Source organism: Belonocnema kinseyi, chromosome 10 (genome assembly GCF_010883055.1).
Source record: "Belonocnema kinseyi isolate 2016_QV_RU_SX_M_011 chromosome 10, B_treatae_v1, whole genome shotgun sequence".
NCBI classification, from domain to species: Eukaryota; Metazoa; Arthropoda; class Insecta; order Hymenoptera; family Cynipidae; genus Belonocnema; species Belonocnema kinseyi.
This window is the reverse complement of record NC_046666.1, coordinates 52,558,772-52,580,670: the sequence shown is the minus strand read 5'-3', so window position 1 is coordinate 52,580,670 and position 21,899 is coordinate 52,558,772. Positions and strand designations below refer to the sequence as shown.

The 21,899-nt window shown below is 32.7% G+C and overlaps 1 protein-coding gene across 2 annotated transcripts in view; it reads right to left on the bottom strand.

The window, feature by feature from the left end:
• LOC117182260 (mannosyl-oligosaccharide 1,2-alpha-mannosidase IA-like) overlaps positions 1-21,899 on the bottom strand; it is a 519,756-nt gene that overhangs the window by 115,609 nt on the left and 382,248 nt on the right. The window contains exon 3 of one of the 2 annotated variants that reach the window (XM_033375369.1): positions 2,240-2,279. The exons of the other annotated variant lie outside the window; for it this stretch is intronic. Coding sequence (XP_033231260.1) covers positions 2,274-2,279 — 6 coding nt within the window. The 3' untranslated portion in view covers positions 2,240-2,273. Of the gene's footprint in view, positions 1-2,239; positions 2,280-21,899 lie in introns of those variants that run through there. 2 annotated transcript variants of the gene reach the window in all.

The window sequence follows — 21,899 nt, the reverse complement described above, 5'->3', positions numbered from 1 at the left end:
CATTCAAATTTCTAGAAATTTTTGAAATCCCTTAAATAATGAAGATAGATTATCAACCAAAAATAAGATACCGAAATTTTCTACCAAAAAGATGAATTATCAAACAAAAGCATTAATTTTTTACTAAAAGGACAAACTTTCAATAAAAGACATGAATTGAAAATCAAATAGTGGAATTTTCATCTAAGAAAGTTAAATCTTTTACCAAAAATAGAAAAGATACATTTTGTATTTCAAAAAATTAATTTTCAAGCAATAAAAAAACCTAATTTTCAATTATAGAAATTAACTTGAAGTACACAAAAAAAGATAGTTTTTAACCAAAAATGAAATAATTCAAATTTCAGTTTAAAAAAATGATTTCCACCAAATAAAGTGAAACACTTTAATAGCTTTCCCTTCTATAGCCATTCTGAGAACTGAAGCCGCGCCGTAGATAGGTATAACAGGAACTGCGCGGGGGCCTGCGGTTGTCACTCAGGTGAGCAGCCAAGCGTGATCAAACAGAAGCGGAGCGGGCAACATGAGCTAATTCACACTCAAGGTCAGCCCCAAAATCGGTGGTATAAAAGAGTTTCATTGCAGTTTCATTTTCAACTGAATAGATAATTTTTAATCTCAAAAAGACAATAAAAAATTAATTTTCAACAACAAAACAACGAATTTTCATGAAGTAGTTAAATTTTTAATCAACGAGATTAATCTCAAGCAAAAAAATTAATTTCTAGCAAATTAGTTTATCTTTCAATCAAGTAGTTGTGTTTACAACCAAGAAAATGAATTATCAACAAAAAGATCTGAATTCAACCAAAAAGGATATTTAAAAAAAAATGACTTGAATTTTTTAATAAAGAAGATAAATTTTCAACCAATTTCTAAGACAACTCTACTATGTTTAAATAATCTAGCAGATTTTCAATTTGTGTCTAATTGTAAAATTTTATTATGATAACTTCTAAACCTTCTTAAAATTTACACCAATGCATATTATTGAAAATGATCTAACTTTTTGAATTTTACTCTAATAAATAAATTTCATAAGAACAATTGTAAAATATATTTTATATCTATAACACGGCGTTGATTCTCGGAAGGGCTATAAAAGGTAGGGCTATTCAAGGGTTCCACTGTATTTTTACTTGCAAATGTTTTATCAGTATACAATAATGTTACATTTACAAAATTGAAAACTGCGCCAGAAAACAGACTGGTCTCTAAATAATGTTTTTTTTTCATTTTAAACTGAATGAATTATGCTTTCATTTTTATGAATAAAACCAAAAATTTTATTATTAATTTGTAAAAAACACGTGAGCCGCCGTAGGATGCCCAGCAGTAGTCACAACGAATTATGATTTAAATTGAAATGTTTCTTCTTTGAACTCTTTTAACATGAAAATAATTGAAATATACCTAACAATCACCTAACACTTCAGTAATCACTCAGATCATTGCGAATCAATTCACGCTTATGTACGAACCACGGATCTTCAAGAATAGCGCATGCTGCTATATACTGATAATACTATCAGAGCCTCAGTGTGAGTGAGAGAGTGAAGGTTGGAGATAAAGAGAGCGATAGAGGTCAGGGGGAAGGACAGAGAGAGACAGACGAGAGGGATAGAAATGGAAGAAGCGAGGGAGAATGAGGGGGGAGGGATTAAAAGAGTTAGTGGGAGAAGCGAAGGAGAGATAGAGAGGAAGAAGGTTTATACTGAAAGCGTCACCTTCGAAACGTCACCCGATTATTCGAGTTCACACCGTGCCATAAGAAATTACCACTTTAAAAATAAACAATTAATTTCTCCAATTTAAATTTTTTCTGAACTTTTACTAGAACAGTTAGCCATACCTGGCGGCTAGTTAACACTCTTTTTAGGTTCTAGGTACACCAAAAATCTTATGCCATATTCGTTTACCGCGATATCGATCAGGACTCGCCACTTGTTCAGTTGGTGGAACCTTTACGCCCAAAACTTCTCCGAGTTCTGTTACATATACCACACAATATCTTTTGTGATCATCACCGCAAAGAGGACGGGTAGAAAAGTTTTCTTTCCCTTTATTCTCGAGGGTCGGAATACCGCGAGGTTTAGGATGATCTGGATGATCAAGAATGCTACATCTGATCGGTAGACTAACACCGCCGAATGTCTTGCGAACCACCTCAATATCTCTGTCTCTATAATTGATCAATATTATATTTTCAGCTGGGTCAGGGCGATACGACGTTGGCCGTGATGAACCCTCTCCATAGTACGTTGGCGAAGAATTTACTTCTGTACAAAAAAAAATAAAAATTATGGACAACGAAACAGTTTTTAATTTAGTAATTTTAGGAACCAAACTTAAGTGGGACTTAAATATTATTTCTAAAATTGCCCTGAAAGCTTCTAGATTCTTTTTTCAGACTTCTGAAAATCTTTTAAATTGTTTTAAAATCTTGTTGATTATTCTATTGCAATTAATTTTTCAATTTCAATACAGTCCACTCCGGGTATTTGCACTTTTCGTATGTTCCTGCTCACCACAATGCGTATTTCAAAGCAAGCATTACACAGCTCCACAAAAAAATCGAGAAAATCATCCCTGAAGTCTGAATATGTCTATCATATGTTTTCGGGGTTGCTGAATCCAAATTCGGGGCCCATTTAACCCCATCACGTCAGAATTTTCTATAACCCCCAGAATAGGTCCAAAACCTCAATAAATCCTCTATCCATTGACCACTCAACCACCATAACCCCATAACCCATTAACCCCTTAAATCCATAACCCCGTAACCTCAAAATGCTATTACCTCAAGACCCTCGACCTGGTAAAAAAGAGACTTACGCACGTTGAAGCCATGGAACACAGTATGTTCGAGCTATGCATGCCCCTTGAGCCTTAAGTTCACATTATTCAATAACACTATCTGAATCCCCATAGCCCGGTGAGAATAGCCTTATATACGAATTCTTATGAGTCTAATCTTCGGAGATCATTTTTATACTACTTATTCGTGTGTTTTCAATCCAGGACACCTTCACGTGGTTGACGGTGGGCAACGGGAACAGAAGCCTATTACGCCCTCGTCGTTGTTTTTGGGTACGGCAAAAGTTTGGGAGTTATGGGGTTATTGAAGAATGTAGGTTTAGGGCTCAAGAAGCATGCATGGCTCGAGCATATTGTGCTTCAGGGCTTCAGCGCGCACACGGCTCTTTCTTACCGGGTTCTTGGGGTTTTAGGGTTATGGAAATTTGAAGTTATGGAGTGATTGGAATTAAGTGGTCAATAAATAGAGGATTTATAGGGGTTTTAGGCCTATTTTTCAAGGTTATGGAAAATCCTGACATGATGAGGTTAAATGGACCCCGAATTTGGATTCAGCGACCCCAAAAACATTTGATAGACACAGTAAGACTCCAAATGTAACTTTCCCAATTTTTCTTGTAGAGCTGTGTCGTCATGTCTCTCATTTATGCAACAGCAATTCCAAGGTTTCCAGATGAAACTTTAAACACATGGTCCAATCTTGAACAAAAAATCGCCCAATATATGTATAGCGAGCGATTTTTGGGCGACTTTCTAAATTTCATCTGGCCGGAAGATAATAAGGAGCTAAACCTTTTTGAATAGAAAAACATTGCTCTTTCTATCTTTTATCGTATTTTGCGCTTTCTAGCTACAAACATAATTTTTTAATGACACTTTCCACAAACGATTATCCTTATAAAAAGATGTTATAGACTATTTTGTGGAACTTTATGAAAATAATAATTTTGTTCGCAGAGTAATGCATCTAGAGCATTTTTATAAGAAAGTTGAATTTTTAAATTCTCAATTTTTATTTTTCATGAATAAAATAACGAATATTGATTCCAGAAGGTTAGCAAACGAACTTGAGCTGTCTTTTTTCAAGACAAAAATGTATACCATAAGAAATTTTAATTATGTCCCTAAAGTTCCGAACGTTCAAATGGACAAAATATTCTTCCTTATTTCTATTTTACCCATAAATATTGCTCCAACTGCAATTTAAAATATACACTATAATTATGTTTCAATAATAAATTACTAACAATATAAAAGAACAAAAATTTAAGCACATTTTTGGTTTACAAAGTCACCAGTAAAAAATTTCGTTCATTTGAACGTTTAGATCTTTAATCACATATTGTAATTCAAAAATTCCAACGAAAGTTATCGCGTTGTATACCTGCAGAGAAACAGACAGATATACAGACGGGGGGGGGGGGGGGGGGGGGGCAGAATAGGAACTTCCGGCAGCAAATCTGACTTACGGTCCACGTCGATCTGGGGTCCTTTCTAGGGACTTTAAAAATATTCAGTCTGCAAAAGTGTAGTGAACTTCAAAATTGCTAGTATGGTAGCATTGTCTGGGTGACGTCAGTGGCTACATGAACTTGTAGCAATGGTCCCAATTTTGGTAAGTTTTTGAACTGCGCTTGCATCGCCCGGCAACAGGATTGGCTACAGTTGGTACGCTGATTTTGAATAGTAACAATATACAAATTTAATATTTATAATAAATAATGATTAGGAAATACATAAACAGTAATTTCTTAATCCTAAAATAATAATTTAGTATAACAGATAAAAAATTATTCGATTTTAATTAAAAAGACGTTATGAGTTCTGAGTTCAGAGGAAGAAAACATTTATTTTCTCAGAATGATTAATCTACTCTATGTCGATTTTCTAAACTAAATTTTTTTATTCCCAACAATGTGACTTGAAATAAAATCACTAGAATTATTAAAAATAAATTAAGAATTTTGTTGTTTTTTTTAAGTCCGAATTAATCTCGTTTTTTGCTATAAAATCAAATCATTTTTTTAACTGTCACCTTAAAATTATATTTTAGGACTAAAAAATTACTTTTGATGCATTTCCCAATCATTATTTATCATAAATATTACATTTGTATGTATCTATTTTAAAATGCGCGCGCTAGCAGTATTCAATCGGGTTGCCAGCGCGGTGCAAGCGCAGTTAAAAAAGTTCCCGAAATTGAGAGCACTGACTCGCAATTGAAAACTGTCGCTATTTTTTAACCTAATTTTTAGACTTCATGATAAATATAATCCTGAAATTTTTACAATAATTTTGTCAATTAAATCGAAAAAAGTTCTCGTGTACTCGCCTGATGAGCTTGACTTAAGAGAGTTTATAAACATGAACGTTCCGCTTCTATCAGATTTTTATTATAAATTTCGTCATATATGATTAAGGAGCTTTAATTTTTTGTTCTCATATTACGTGAAATTCATGACAATACTAATCAGCTGTTAATTATTGATAAAAATCAATGTAAAATCAATCCGTAGGTTCTAAATTTTTATGCAATATAACGCATAAAGTTTATCTAATAATTAATACCATCGAGCTCATTTCACTTTCAACAAAAGAGTTAAATTTTGAACCTAAAAAGATCAATTCTCAACAAAAAATGTAATAGTTTTGCTACCAAAGACAAATTTTCTTTAAATGCATAAAATGTTAAAAAAAGAGTTAAACTTTCAAACAAAAAAATTATTTTTTTTTTTACTCAAAAGACCAATTTTTAACAGAAGACATGAATTTTCGAAAAAAGACAGATTTTCAACGAAAGATGGAAAAATTAAATTTTCTACGAAAGAAATGAATTTTTAACTAAAATGGTTAGTCCTTAACTACAAAAATTGGTAAAAGATATAAGTTTGGATATTTTGAGAAAATCGAATTTTAATATTTTCAGAAAAACTGACAAAATTTAGTTAATTTGAAATATTCTTTACATGTTCTCGCGGATTTCGAAAGAAGGCGATCAAATATGTCAGAATCTGAAAATAAACCCGAAATATCTTAATTAGGTCAAAATTCATATAAGTTTAAAGAAAAAATTGGTCTTTTTTTAAACAAAACAAAAATTCAAATAGATATAACTTCTTAAACATTTTTTTTCAACCTTTTTCAAGGCAAACATTGCCTTCACATTTTCCACATTATTTTTTGAAAATCAAAAAAAAATTTTTAAATGTTTCGAAATATTGTTAAATATTCGCTTCAATTAATGTTGCAAAATATAAAATGTTGTTCATATTCTCCTTTGAGTCTTCAAAAAAATTAATATTTTCATTATATGATTATTTTGGTTTCTAGATTTTTTAATTTTTGAAGCACAGATTTTGCAATTTAGATTTTGTAACTTCTAAACTTCTAAAATAATTCAACTTAACAAAAATTATATAGTTCAGTTTCTTTAATCCAAATAAAAAATTTTTAAACTTATTTTTGAATACTGCTTCTTACTTTTTTTAAGTTTTCTTTTTATTTCCTTCCTTTTCATATTAAACCTGCAAATACTGATTTAAAAAAAAGATCTAGACAATTTGCCATCACTTCTACTTACAGCCCCTAATTTTATTTTAGTTCCACTCACTTCCCCAGCTTTGATAAAAATACGTCGGACGGACGTAAGCCTGCGGGAAACATAAGGATTTCAGCCCGGGCTACCAGCCCCTAAAAATGTGAAATTTGACTTAAATATCAAATAAAAGCGTCTTTGAGTCTCAATATTTTACTTTGTAAAAGTTTGATAATTCAATACGATAACTCGCTCGATCTGGCAACCCTGAACGAGTCTCTCTAATAGTCTGCGCATGCGTCAACGTGCGAGTTCCAACGTGAACTTCACGCAATCACCACGTCTAATGGCGTGGAGTACGGTTACTCTTTAGGTAAACACGTATCTTTTAACGTAATCCCAATCTTGACGAACTTTCCTTCCACTCTGCTCTTCGTAGGACAGTGTGCACCCAATAAGAGCACGTCCCTGACGCAAGTGCAAATAAAAATTCGTCAGTGTTAGGAATACAGCTCTCTTTCAGCAACATTGTTAATTTATAGAATATATGATATTTTATATATTTATTATAAGAAGTATACTATAAAAGGCAGGCTTACCACAAAAGTATACGAAAAATTCTATTACGAGAAGATTTCCAATGAGGTTGTTCATGTTTTCTATAATGATTTCGAAAGCAGTGAAGGAGAAATCTGGAACGTATTTACTGTTATATGAGTGGATAGGTACTAGACACCGTATGCTTCCTTTTTTTGACGAATTGACGAAAAACCTTCAGAGATAATTCAGGCGAACTCTTTACTTTTGGGAAATAAATATTTCCTGAAATTTCATCTCGGATTCTTGCTGTGCTAGCATGTAGATCAAAGGGTTATGTGTTAGCAACCACGACAACGAAAGCACTCTGTGTGTAAATAATGCTCAGTGATGAAAAAAAAAGGTTTTTTGTTTATTGCAATTAACTTACATGTCTATCAGATAATAAGTGTGATTGAAAAGTGTGGGTGTTACAAATATTTACTAAATGGCTTGTAAGTCAATATTTGCTCATATGTTTACTTAGAGAATAATTAAAACTGCCAGAAAAAAGCCTTTTTTAAATATGAAATTACTATTGCAATATTTAATCATCAAGTTTCAAAATTTCAGAATTTATGTCCCTTATCACCCTTAAGAAGTGTACAAACTTCACCCAATGATAACAATTAGGTTTCATACCAACTCTATTGTTATTAAAAAATGGACTATTTTCAACAAAATGTGTACAGACTTGGCCAATAGGATCTGAAAAATAAGTCTTTTATTGTCTTCTACGGGATTTTTTCTATTTAGTACTCTTCGCGGCAAAACGATTTTTGATTACTAAATTTCACAAAATAAATATAAAAAACGAGGGAATATTTTTTTCGTCATAAGCAAATAAAATAACTTTCAAAATTTGCACTCGATGAAAACAGAGCTGAAATTGCCATGAAATACAGAATGAGAACTGTGCTACTTATTCTTAAATTTCCAGGACAATGTATTATTATTTTGTTGCGGATAAAGGTGGCGGATATACTTTTTTCCAACACCGACGCGTAAAATACGACTTTTTTCGTTTGGAAATAAAGGACAAAATAAGCGAATTAGAAAAAAGTTCGTGGAACAGTGGTAGAAAGTGAAGTTCTGTTGTGAATGTGTGATTAAATATCCGTCACGTGGCGCCATCTACAACTCAGGTGGGCGCTTGCAACAGAGCCAATGTATATCCGTTACTCGTCTTCGCGTTGCTATCTTGTGCTGTGTTCCACTATTTTAAGACGAAAAAAGTCGTCTTTTTCACTTAGTTCTTGGTCAATATACTATTTACTCTCTAGAGACTGAAAACGCTCAGACTTGTAGACTTGTAGCGCACAGTATTAAAAAACGATTTTCTTTGTTCATAAACCTAATATCTCAAGGTTCGCTGAACGGAATTGAATGAAATTTAGAATGAATGCAGTACACCGCAAAGTTATTGTATTTTTTCTTGTTTTATCGAATTTTCTAGGAAAATGGACAATCCGATGTACCAATTTTCCTTTGGACTTTAGTTTGGCCGATGTAAAAGAACAAATTTAAGTGAAAATATATATTTGGATATTATGAGTATTTCCTTATTAAGTATGACGTGAACTGTATTCAGTCTAAATTGCATTCAATTCCGTTCGGACAATCTTGAGATATTAGGTTTATGAACAAAGAAAAACGTTTTTTACCACTGTGCGTTAGAGGTAAATAATGAAAATTATACATTTATGAGCTCGCATGTCATAATTATCAGCCCTATCACCTTAAAAATTGTGAGGAAATTTTGGTTGAAGGTGATAGAATTTTGTGGTTATTTATGGAAAGTCACCATATATAACTGATATAACTGATACCTATATAACTTATCACATTACAGTAAATTACCGAAAATTTATAGACATTTTTAAAATTAAATTTGGAGTAATTCATCTTAAAGGAATTTGTATTATCATCAGAGATAGTTATTATCAATCAGTGTAGATACTATTCCGCCAGCCGTAAAAATATAACTTAACACTGTCGATAAAGTTAACTTGTCAAATAATAGAAAATACTTAAGGTCAATTCAGACCAGATGAAAAATAAATATATTAAGTTTTTTTTGTAAAAAGATCTACTCTCTTCGCTCCACTGGGCAGCGTCCACAGAACTTCCGTTCCTTGGTCGGATGCTTTTCCACTAAGCTGGTAGATAGATCAAAGAAGAATCTTTTTTCCAAAAATACACGCTATCTGAAGCCAAATGTTACATTAATGATAACAGTAATATAAAGGAATCTGTATTATCATCAGAGATAGTTATCATGAATCAATGTAAATATCATTCCACCATCCGTCAAAATAGAAATCAACATTATCGATCAAGTTACCTCTTCAAATAACAGAAAATACTTAACTATCTCTGACGATAATACAGATTGCTTAAAATTATTCGTATCATTAATTCGTATCAACCTGGCTTGAGATAGCGTGTATTTCTGAAAAAATCCCAGCGGAGCGAAGAGAGTAGATCTTTTTCCAGGAAAAAAAAAAATAATTTTAAAATTTCAATAAATTTATTTTATTATAATCAGTATCTTACAGTGTATCCTCTCGGAATCAGTACTGAATATTTTTGTTCAAATATTTTGGAAATTTTTATTAACGCCGTAAAAATGAAAAAATACTATTAAGCTAACTATTGAAAACTTACCTAAATCGTTATGGAATTTTCTTATGCCTTACATAATTATAATAAATGGTTATTCAGATTTGCCCTAAAACAATCTTCAATGTGGACAGGCAGACTATCGTACATTATTAATATTATACTTATATATACCATCAAGCTATTTGCGTTTCGAGGTAGGCGTGAATCACTCGATGAGAAGGGAAGTAATGTGGGATAAGGGGGGGGGGTGGATTTTTAAATTGATCTAGAATTACTGCGTTATTAATTTAAATAATACGGTCGTTCTACAACACTCTTCAGATTCAGATTGCTGTTCAATCTCTCTAGAGCTAATTTTCAAAATATTTACGTTATATAAATTCAATGAAAAAAACTTGACCTTTAAAACTTAAATTAAATACTAAATAGCTTAATCTTAAATTCGTCAAATTAAAAAAGTTAAATTAATTATAATAGAAAATGTTGTTAGTTACAAAAAGGTTTTCATTGCTCACGGTACACTGAGGTTTCGATTTAACGGGAGTTCCAGGGGTACCTTCAAATGGTCTTCACGGTAAATTGGGCTTCTCCACACCATTTTCTTTTTTTTTCTTGTTTGTGCCGAAGCGTAAACTGCACAAATCTCCTAACCTTGAAAGCGCCTCCCTCTCGCTCCCTTGGACCACCCCATCTAGTATATCGATATCCGTTAAAACGGGATCCCAGAGTATCTTGGTTTTGAATAGAATCTTTTTTTAGATGTAAAAGAAACAATAAATTGTATTTGAAAGTATGGTATATTCAAATAGAAATAAGTAAAGAGAACCTTTTCGACAATAGGGGATAAAATATTATTTTTAAAAAAATCCTTAAGTTTATGTTATGAGTGGGTCACGTGACCATATTCCTATCTTACCGCCACTTTTTTAATTTCCCAACTTATTTTAACTCAAATCGCCCGATCGAGTTGAAAATTTGGGATACTAAACAAGAAACACGTGGGCCTCATCATAAATTTTAAGAACTATGAAAAAAGCTTTTTTGTGCCAATAACTTGTTTTTTTGTTGTTGCTTTTTTAGTAATTATTAAAATTTAGAACCAGGCCCACCTTCCTTAGTGCTTCTTATTTATTATCCCAAATTTTCAACTTGATGTGGCGCTTCGTGTGAAAATAAGTTAGGAAATTAAAAAGGTGGCGGTACGGTAGTAATTTGGTCACGTGACCCACTCGTCACAAGGCCTTAACATTAAGCTATGAGTAAGTAAAACTAATATCTGATAAATTATGATTTTATTTAGAAGTTTAAATTCCAAAAATTTTACATAATGTACATACATTTGAATTGCTTATCCTGAGTCAATTCGGTTTGAAAGCAAGCAGCTCTTTCAACATATCTTCAGAGAGGTGATTTATGATCACCAAAGGAATATCTCGGAAATGAAGATTAGCTGCTAAGCATACTATGTTTTTAGCAGGAGAACCTTTATCTCTAGTTCTACATATCGCAAAAAATCGTATTCCACCAAACTTCATCATCATGGGTATAACCCCATATTTGTTAATATAATGTAACGTGTAGTCTTCTTTATTGCCAGGGAAATGCTTTACACTCAACGGAAGAAATGCTTTCAGAGGAACATGACTCACCTCAAAGTGAAAGCCGCTATGAGTGATATAAAATATTGATGAGTTAGGATTGAGAAGGCTTGGATTACCTTGAAAAGAAAATATAGGTTTGCAATTTTAAAAAGATAAATAATCAATCTTTAAAAGTTAAAAAAAAAGTTAAAGTCCAGTACAGAAAAAATTGAAGATAAATTTGTTGCAGGTAATTTTTTAGAGAGATAACGTTTTATTCAGACAACTTCGCGTCATTAAAATATATGTGTTGACATGAAAAAACAAAAAAAACTTTCATCGATATTCGGGTGAAACTTATGTTGTGAAGTGAATTTTTGTCTCAGGTCATTTTTACCTCGGAATCAAAGTAAATTTTACCTTTAATTTTTTCTGTGAAGTTATACTCAGGCTTAAATCACTAAATATTGCAAAATTACAAGGGATTGAAAAGTATTGCATACGCGCAAATGATGTAAATCACATGAGACTGCTCAAGATCTCATAGACTTTCTAGATTTCATAGAGATTGCATAAAATTTGGTGACCCTTACGAAACAATATTATAGCAAAATAAAAATATGGTTAAAGGCCCATTATAATTTTTATAGCATTCTTTAACAACTATAGTAAACAAAAGTACAGAAAATCAACATACATAAAACAATTATAAGATAGTCACTACATGTACCTGAAGTTCTGAACGTTCAAATGAACGAAATATTTTTTTCCTATACTATTTTATCCATAAATATTGTTTCAAATACAATTTAAAACATGAATTATAATTTTCTTTTAGTAAATATATTATTCTGAATATAAATTAACAAACATTTTAGCCATTTTTATAGTTTAAAAAGTCATCAGTAAAAAAATTCGTTCATTTGAATCTTCAGAACTTCAAGCACATAATCACTACTCATTATTGGCATAAATGATGCAAAAACATTGAAAGAATTAATATAAATACTGGAGAAACTATCTTTAGAATAGTTAGTAATCTTGACCAATTTTTTTAAAATCCTTGAAAATAAATTAATTAAATTTATTCCCCAAAGTTCTCTAGAACTGAGTTGAAATCCCTTAAAATTGGCAAAATCCCCTAAAACCATTATAATACATGGAGGTCCTATCAAATTCCTAGATCTCTGAAAATTCTTTGCAAGATTTTAAAATAAGTTTAAATCATTAAAATCCTTTGAAATTAATTAATTCCTTTATATGCCTTGACACGGTTAAGATCCCTGAAAATAAAATTTCATTTGTTCCTTGAAGTTCTCTGGAAATGCGTTAAAAACTCTTGATGTCTCTGAAAACCATCAAAAACCTATTATATAAATAGAAATCATTTGAAATTCCTTGAATATCAATTTATTTTATTTTTTTTGTTTTTTTTAAACCCCTCGTTAAAATTAATAAAACACCGATGAAATCCTTTAAAATCCTTCGAGATTTAATCAAATTCTTTAAATATAGTAAAATGCCTTAAAATACATTAACATTCCTTGATATCCTTGAAATGAACGGGAATCCCATAAAATTTCATTGAGTAAAATTTAGATCTCTAGAAATAATTTTAAATCCCTTTCATATAAATTAAAAGAAATTTATTTAACACATTCCGAAAAAAGTTAAAATTTCTAGATATCTTTGAAATCTTTCAACTCCTTTGAGATTTAATTAAATCCTTGGAAGATTATAAAATTAATTGAAATACCTTAAAATCTCTTCAACTATTTTAAAACGCTAAGAATTGCTTGGAATTTAATTTAATACGTTTTCTATGCGTCTTTAGAAATCGCAAAAAGTTCTCTTGCATCACTTGAATCTTTTATTCTCTTGAAATCCTTGCTAATACCTTAAGATCCCTTGAAAGCTTTCCTTTGAAAATTGTAAAAAGCCATTAAAATAAGTAGGAATAACTTTTAATATCTTAAGACAAATTAAATTTCTGTATAAAAAGAACCGTCCATATCCCCTCACATTTAATTTCACTTATTTTTCCAATTTCTCTAAAAGTACATTTAAATCTTTGGAAAACCTAGAAAATTCTTAGGAATCGCTTAAATTTTTTTAATCTATTGAAATCTCCTTTCGAGAGATTTGACACTCTTAAACATGTATTCTGAGGTTAGCTCGGGTTTACTATGGTTTTCGGGGCGGCCGAATACAAATCTGGCGTCCTTTGACTTTTATCGCGTCAGGTTCAAGGTCATTGGAAGGTCAAATCGAGAGAAAACGGTAAAAAATCCAAAAAAATACGTTTTAGGTTATAAAAATGTTACAACTTCAAATGTTTCCTTTGGAAATCCTAAAAATCCATTTAAAATAGTAGAAATCATTCGAAATACCTTGAATATTTAAGTTTAATTGAGCTTATCGTTAAAGTTCTAGATGAAACCATTCAAATTTACAGAAATATTTTTAATTCCATAAGCAATACAGATACATTATGAACCAAAAATGAAATACTTAAATTTTCTACCAAAAAGATGCATTTTTAAACAAAAAGATTGATTTTCTACTAGAAGGACAAATTTTTAACAAAGGACGAATTGTCAAGCAAACAGTTGAATTTTCATCTAAGAAAGTTAAATTTTTCAACAACAATGGAATAGCTTCACACGGTCCGTTCTATTTTCATAATCAGAATTATATCATAAAGTTACGGGAGAATATTTATATTGATATTTCTCTGACTGAAAAGTGGATAACCATGTAGAGCTAAGGGATCTTTCACGAGATTATTCCATTATACGATCGATTTCACGCGCCATCATCTAATGAGTGGGGATAGCGTGGAATCAAAGCACCTTATTTAACTCCAAAGATACCAGATCCAAATACACGCGTGCTCCACAGATACGAGCATCCCCACTCCAAAGGAACGCGAGGAATTTTTTCCCCTCTATCGCTTGCGCGGAGTCAGGCGCGCGCGAGTGCGCGCTGCCTTGAATTCGACGGGCTCCTGCGCGTAGTAGGCTTGTGTGGGTTCTCACAGATTATCCCTGAAATCTAAACGTCGTGGGAGTAGGAATCCCTTTCACGGCCATATCTTTATAGTTCCCGGTTCCCGAACTTCTGGTTCCTTTGGATTTCAAGTGTATATTGATTCCGATGTCGGGAACAGGATTTCTTAAGTTCTTACACGATGCTCTACGAGGAAGGATCCTTTCTTGGTCTCATTGGTCTACCTGTCATTGAAGACAGAATTTTTAATGAAAACGCGTCATTCAAAAGACACTCTCAATGGATTTTCCTGTGCGAAAAAAACTTCCGTTCAATAAAATATCCAAATTCATAAGAATTTTGAATATTTAGACGAAAGTTTGTGAGAATCTATCCTTTTATATAATAAATTAGTTAATGCATAATTGTAACGACTCTGCACTCAACGTTTATGTGGAGACCTCGTTGTGCATGTTAACATTAAGTGTGAGAATTTAAGGTTGTACTGCAGCGAGATTTAGTGTTCTCATTGTGGTGCGACTGTGCCCTATCCTTTAGCATTGCATTTCAATTCTGCTGCCAACTGCACGCGATAAAAATTGAACGGCTTTTAATGCTTATTTCAAGCGAGTTTTTTTATTATTTAATTAAAGATATTGCGTTCTAAATTCATGAAGCCTATTCGCCGACCATATAAATGAATAAAATTGTTTAATATCGTTCTTAAAAATATCGACAATTATACACATATTTCTTGGCAACGTCGCTTTCGCTGTCTCTTTTGCTCTTTTGCTCTTCTGCTTACTGCTTCGTTCTCAATCCGACTCGTTGCTTGTATGGGTACAGCAACGAGCGAGCGAGCCATGAGCGTTGCCACGATTCTCGAGTACAAGTGCCCAATTTCGTGAATGCGCCAATTTAATCCCGAATAACTTTTCTCCTGCCGACATAATCATTTTGAAACTTCGCCTACTACATCTCGAGGTCACGCCTTACAATAAACTTGATTTCTACGTCGATCCTATTACTACGAATAATTTTTTCGGAGGAAAAGGAGAAAATATACGTACTGCCATAAGAGCCCATGTATTTTTAGTCAACTTTGAAAGCTCATTACTCGACACGCAGCGACATGACTTTTTTACAATTCGATAAAGTGGCGTAAGCCACCATAAACTACATGCTTATTAATTTTTATCAAATTCTAATCACTTGTCTCTCGCTGCAGTACAACCTTAAGCAAATGAAAATGTAGTGTGTGGATAATTTATTGTAACGCATTTTATCTCAGGGTAAAAACTTCTATGAGCATGGTTAAACTTGCTACTGAAATTTTTATGGGTATTGTGCATTGATTTTTTTAAAGAATAAAACCAGAAAAGAATTAGTAACGCCTCTGAAATTTATCTTAAGAAAAAGACCTCTTTGCGTGAAGAAAGTTTTGGTTCTTCGATTAATATTGAAGAAGAACCTTATTTGATTAATTTTATACGGGAGAAATTTTCTAAAAATGAATTTAACTTATCGCTAAAACATGCAATCATCTCTGCCTTGACTCAATCTTGTTTTTTAAATAATAATTTTAATTTCAGTAGTAATTTATCTGGAAGAATCAATCTTACTCAATTGCGGTTTATATAATCGTCAAATTTCGTTGTAAAATGATTAGGGGTAGTTTTAATGTCCAATCAGTATTGTAATCAATTTATATTGTTGGTTACAATTTACTGGAGAGGCAAAGGTAAACGCAAATTGAACGAATCTCTGAATGAATATTAATATCATAAAGATAATTTTGATATGCAATACAACTATTACCGGAAATTAGTATAATTTTTGGTGAAATTCAGATCTTTGACTAAAAACAGCAAAATGTAGCCATGATTAAATTAAGAGTATTAATAAGCACAAAATCTATCCCTGGTTAAAAAAGATGATAATGATACCTACTGGCACTGTTGGTGGGACACTAATTTTTCATTTGTTTAAATTTCCACACTAAATTCAAACATACACGACGAGGTCTCCACATAAATATGGAGTGCAAAGTCGTTACAATCGTTAAACATATTTATAATATTTATTTTCAAAATTCCTCAGAAATTTTTAATCCAAAAATGAATGATGATAATTGCTTAAAACCAAAAATGAGAATCGCAGAAGAGTAGCTTTCCTCCAAGGAATTTGGTATGAAACCAATTCACAAGTAGAAAATGTCTTCATTGACAGTCTTCCCGACCAAGCACATCTCTCCTCACTGAAGCTTCAAACAAACAAAAAACTTTCGATTATAACAAATAATTTTAAAGCACAAAAAAATTTACCCAAAAATGGAATAGTGGAATTTTTAGTTAGAAAAAAAAATTATTTTCAACCAAGTACAATGAAACTCTAAGGTAGGGCGCCCGACTATAGTCGCTCTGAGAATTTACGCCGCGCCGCAGGAGGATGTAACAAGTGCTGCGCGGGCTTTTAAACAAAAGCTTTTACATCCGCAGCCGTAAGGTAGTTCAATTCGCGCAAATACTTTTTCGCCAGTTTCTTATTGAGAGGCCGACCTCTAGTTAGATCTTCAACAATATACAATAGCGTTATATTTGTAAAATTCAGAACTCCGCAAGAAAAACCTATTAGTGCATAACATATTAATTTTTTTCATTCTAAAGAAAATGATTAATTTTTAAATTTGAATTTTTGCTGAAATTTTACTAGAAAAGTTAGCTCTACCTAGCCGCTGGTGAACTCCCAATTTAGGTTCGAAGTAAACCGAAAATCTTATGCCATATTCATTTACCATCAAATATTTCAGGTCTCGATTCCTGTTCAGTCGGTGGAGCCTTAACTCCAAGAACTTCTCCAAGTTCTGTTACATATACCACACAATATTTTATGTTATCGTCTCCGAAAAAGGGATGGGTTGCGAAATTTTCATTTCCTTTATTCTTGTGAGTCGGAATACCACGAGGTGTAGGTAGACCTGGCTCATTTAGAAGTAAACATCTCTTCGGTAGACTAATACCGCCAAATGTCTGGCGAACCACCGCAATATGCCTGTCTCTATAAGGGAGAACTATAGTATTTTCATCTGGGTCAGGGCGATGAGACGAACTTCTTCCGTAAGATGAAGAACTTCCATCTACAAAAAAATAAAGATGATTGTGAATCCCTCTGAAGTTTGTGATTTAAAAAAAGATTACAGTCAATCTCAATATCAGTCCAAGCACCTTGTACAGAAAGTCTTTTTACCGTATTAAGTAACTAATGCGCGTTTTTTTGTCGTGGCTAAAACGTTTTTTAAGGAGTCCTGATTAAAATTCTAAGCTTTCCAGAAACTAAACCCGTGTGTCCCGGAGTATATTTTTGTAACACCTTCCAAAAATCGTGTTTGCGTAGACTGACCCGCTCTATTCAATTTTAGAGCAAAATATTCAACAGCTAAATTAAATAAAAGAAAATTCTAAAAAAGCTAAGGTAAAAAAAACGTTTTAATGTTTTAACTCATATGGGTCACGAGTGATGACCATAAAACTTTGACTCTTTCCATTTGGAAGGATCTGTGTGTACTCGAAAATGCTCTTCGACTGTATTTGAGCATTTTGGTGGCATACATGCATTTTTAGTTCATTACAAGTTATTTTTTCTAATTTTTTTAACTAATTGACTAAGTGATTCAATGATAAATGATTGACTGTAAAAAGATAGCCTTTATCTAAGAAACTTGACAATTTTTTTGTAAGATGAACTCTCTTCTATGCCACCCCGGAGATTGAGTGTTTTTTTTCAGTCAATCTATTAGTCAAGTTAGTTTCTTCATCACTTACATTATTATGTAATGAACTTGTTTACATATTATTTATTATCAAGAAAGAACAATAATTGTTTTATCTGTGATGATTCGCATATCAATGTATGGCAGTCTTAACATAAAAAAATACAACGTAATAAAACTAAACTCTTTAATAACATTTTTTATAAATAATACATAAGCAATGTAAAACCAGTTAATTTTGTATTCCGGAAGTGATTTTCATGAAGTAAATACATTAAACATGCACATAATTGATAAATAGAAGCGTATTATTTAAACAATTGTTGAAAAATTGATTGCTTTTCAACAAAAAAGGAGAAAAAATGAACTTGTAATGACCTACAAATGAATATATGGCATCAAAATGCTCAAATACCCAGAGATAACACAACAACTGTTGTCACAGTGCTGATGCGCACTGTGGGATAAAAGTTCTTCGAAATGCTCCGAAACATGTGAAAGTGACGTGTTCACCGTGACCACGCAAGTGCTTCACAGCGAGCATGCATGTGAATCAGAGTTAGGATTTTCAATGTTGCCACCACTGCGATCACAGTGTTCAGCATTACTTTTACGCGCATTAGTACTTTCATGTTGCAGCGATGAGAAACGTTTCGATCACATCTGTTATAAAAACGATTCTTATCGCTGCTCTGAAAGTCCTAACCGTGATTCACGCGCATGACCACCGCGAATCACTAGCGTGATCACTGTAAAAACGTCATTTTCACATATTCAGGAACATTTCAAAGAACTTTATTCAATCATGCGCTTCAGCACCGTGAGTCACGGCGACCACAACAGTTTTGTTCTCGCCGTGTACGGTCGCAGTAAATTTACCTGTACATACAGAGCCTTCCGAATAGAAAAGGTCAAAGTTTCATGGTCATAACTCGTGAATTACATCAGCTAAAACATTTTGTTTTTTTATTTTGCTTAAATTTTAGTCCTGTATAATTGGTTTTCCTAACGTTATTCTGTAGAACATGTACAAAAACGATCAGTTTTAAAAAAACTTTTTTGGCTACAAATAGCAAAAAAATATGTTTTTTTGAAGAGTCATAACTTATGTATCTTTACTGAGAAGCAAAATATTTTGAAAAAACTGAACAAGAGTAATTTGCCCTGAAAAATAGGTCAAAAGTGTTCAATTTTGTGACGCTATAACTTGTGACCCATTGGGGCTAGGTTATTAGATTTTTTATAATTACTTGAAATTGCATCTACTTTAATTAAAATCTTGAACGTTCTTTTGTAACATTGACAGGTTCCAAAATATAGATACAAACTTCAGAATATAGTTTTATCGCATATTTTACCGGTTTCACAGCCATTTAGCAATGCCTCGTTTTTAAGAAAAGAAATCTAAAAGTATATCTACTTTTAAACATTAAAAAATATTTAAATTCAAATTGATGATACTTCATTTAGAACGCTGTATTATCATGAGAGTAGTTACTATCGATCTGTAGATATGTCACTGCACCATCTGTGTAAATACAAATCAAAACTATCGATCAAGTTAACTCTTCAGATAACAGAAAATAATTAACGTCATTTTATGACAAGATGAAAAATAAATTTTTCAAATTTTAAAATGATATTTTTCTGGACAATTAAAAATTGGGTGATATCTATACTGACCGATAGTAAATACTCTGATGATAATACAGAGTTCCTATGAAATTATATGTATCACCTAGGTTGAGATAGCGTATATATCTAAAAAACAGATTTTCTTTCGATCTCTCTAATAGCTTTATGGTTAGAGGATCTTTTTTCAGAAAAATACAATTTTAAGATACTTTATTTTATTCTTTCAATTTTGGTATGCATACTACGCAGTCCAATCAGTCTGCATTCATTGGAATTTTCTGCCCGTCAGATTTTTCTATTCACGTTTGAATTTTTAGTTTAGGTCAAATTATCCTAAGTAGGTCACCATAAATCGAAAGTCGATTTTTCCGCTGCAAAATTAATTTTTTAATGAACCTTATGTTTGAAAAGATTTCTGCAGGTTTTGGTTGCAAATAAAATGCTTTGGAAAAGTTATTGGCGATGAAAATTTAATATACAGGATGCACACGCTGGGGCTTAACAAAAAGTATGCAACCCTGCATACATACCCATAAGAAAAGCATTGGCGTGTAAGACAGGTTACATACTTTTTGGTAATCCCCAGCGTGTCCACCCTGTACAAGTCTACTTTATATACCGTTTACTTTACTTCCATCTTCAACTGAATGAAAATTCAATGTTATAACATGATCAACATCTTTCTCATGAACGACTAAATGGATTTTCACGATACTTACGTTGAAATTTTAGTTTAAAAACTTTGATTGAAATCATAAAAATTTAAATCCATTCAATCTTCCAAATAATATGAAAAAATGTTTTAAGTTTTTATGGAATTAGTTTAAAAGATTATTAAGGGCATTTGATACTTAGACAATTGTCGATTATACCAGTTTTAGGTTCCCCCGCCTTTTTTCTACAATAATAAACATTTTGTCTTAAAATTTTGGGAAATGATAGCGAACATGCTAACAGACGTCCACACACACTTTTTTTGTAGGTTAATTCAAACAAGTTTCAATTTAAAGAAATGTAATTAATTTGGACAGCGCTTAGAAATTAGTATCAATTTTTTCATTGTTAGATTCCCTCGGCTTTTTTCCTAGGATAAGAAATATTTTGCCTTCAAAATATGGGAAATGATAGCAAACATGCTAACGGACGTCCCCACACACCTTTTTGTGTTTTCTTTTATCAAAAAATTTTCGATTTAGCTAACAACGTGCGTGTATATTTCGAGGTTATGTGTGTTACAATTCATCCGAGCGTTACTTCCAAACTAGACAATATTTTTGGCCGAAAACTTTGAACTTACAAATAAACATAGTAACTAATCTCCCGGAACTAACCTTGTTTGCAGGTAATCAAAAAAGTTTATTTCATAAATAATTTTTAGATTATGGGAAAGGCAGATATGAAAGACGACGTAACCTAAAAATAATGCATATGCATAAAATTTTCATTCAGCACAATAATTTTTTGTTATTATCCCTCAAAAAAGAGCCCGAGGACGTCCGTTATGATATTTTATAGCAACTCCGAATTCAGTTTTTAAACATTTTCAGGATTTCGCCGGGAGCGGGTGCTAATCTGGAAAATTGCACCCGCTTCCAGCGAAGTCGCGGTAAAATTTCAGCCACAACCACGTCTCATGACCGTGAGATAGGTGCTTTCAGTCTGTAAAGGAATCAATACGACGATCCAGCAAAACCCTCGTGCACCCTAAGAACACGGAGCGACCCAAGGACAACCGCCTTCTGCATTTTTCCCGCAAGTGTTCTAGCATATTGTTGACACGCAGGGATGCTTTTTAGGCCATTAGCAAGTGAAAGCTTGTCACCTCCAAGAGTGCCGATAATAAGAACGATCAATTTAACAGAATATTCCGGGTACAATCGTTGCAACTCTCTTATAAGGTCTCGATACCTCTCTTTCTTTTCATTTTCCTTGGTTATGATGTTTTTGTCAGCTGGTGCCGAAAATTCGATAACAAACATGGTTCGCTTCTCTAAGTCAAGAAGAACCATGTCAGGCCTCGAGTGAGAAACAGAAACAATTGTCGAGAATATAAAGTTCCAGTATATGCGGCACTTCCCATTCTCGACAATTGACTCAATTTCCCTAGGAGCATTTAGAGGAGCGATATTAAGGTTAATGCCGTAGGCGTGACAGAGATGGTAATAAAGCACTCTTAGTGCCGCATTGTGCCTTTGAATGTCGGTCGTCCCCGCGTGAGTTGGACAACTAGGTAGTATGTGAGCTAAATGCTCGGAGTGCACATGGCACGCCGTGCAGCTATCATCGGGAATGTCTTGGCTCAAAATGTGGCGACGGTATGTTAAGGTGGAAATGACACCGTCTTGACATGCAAAAATGAAACCCTCCGTACCAG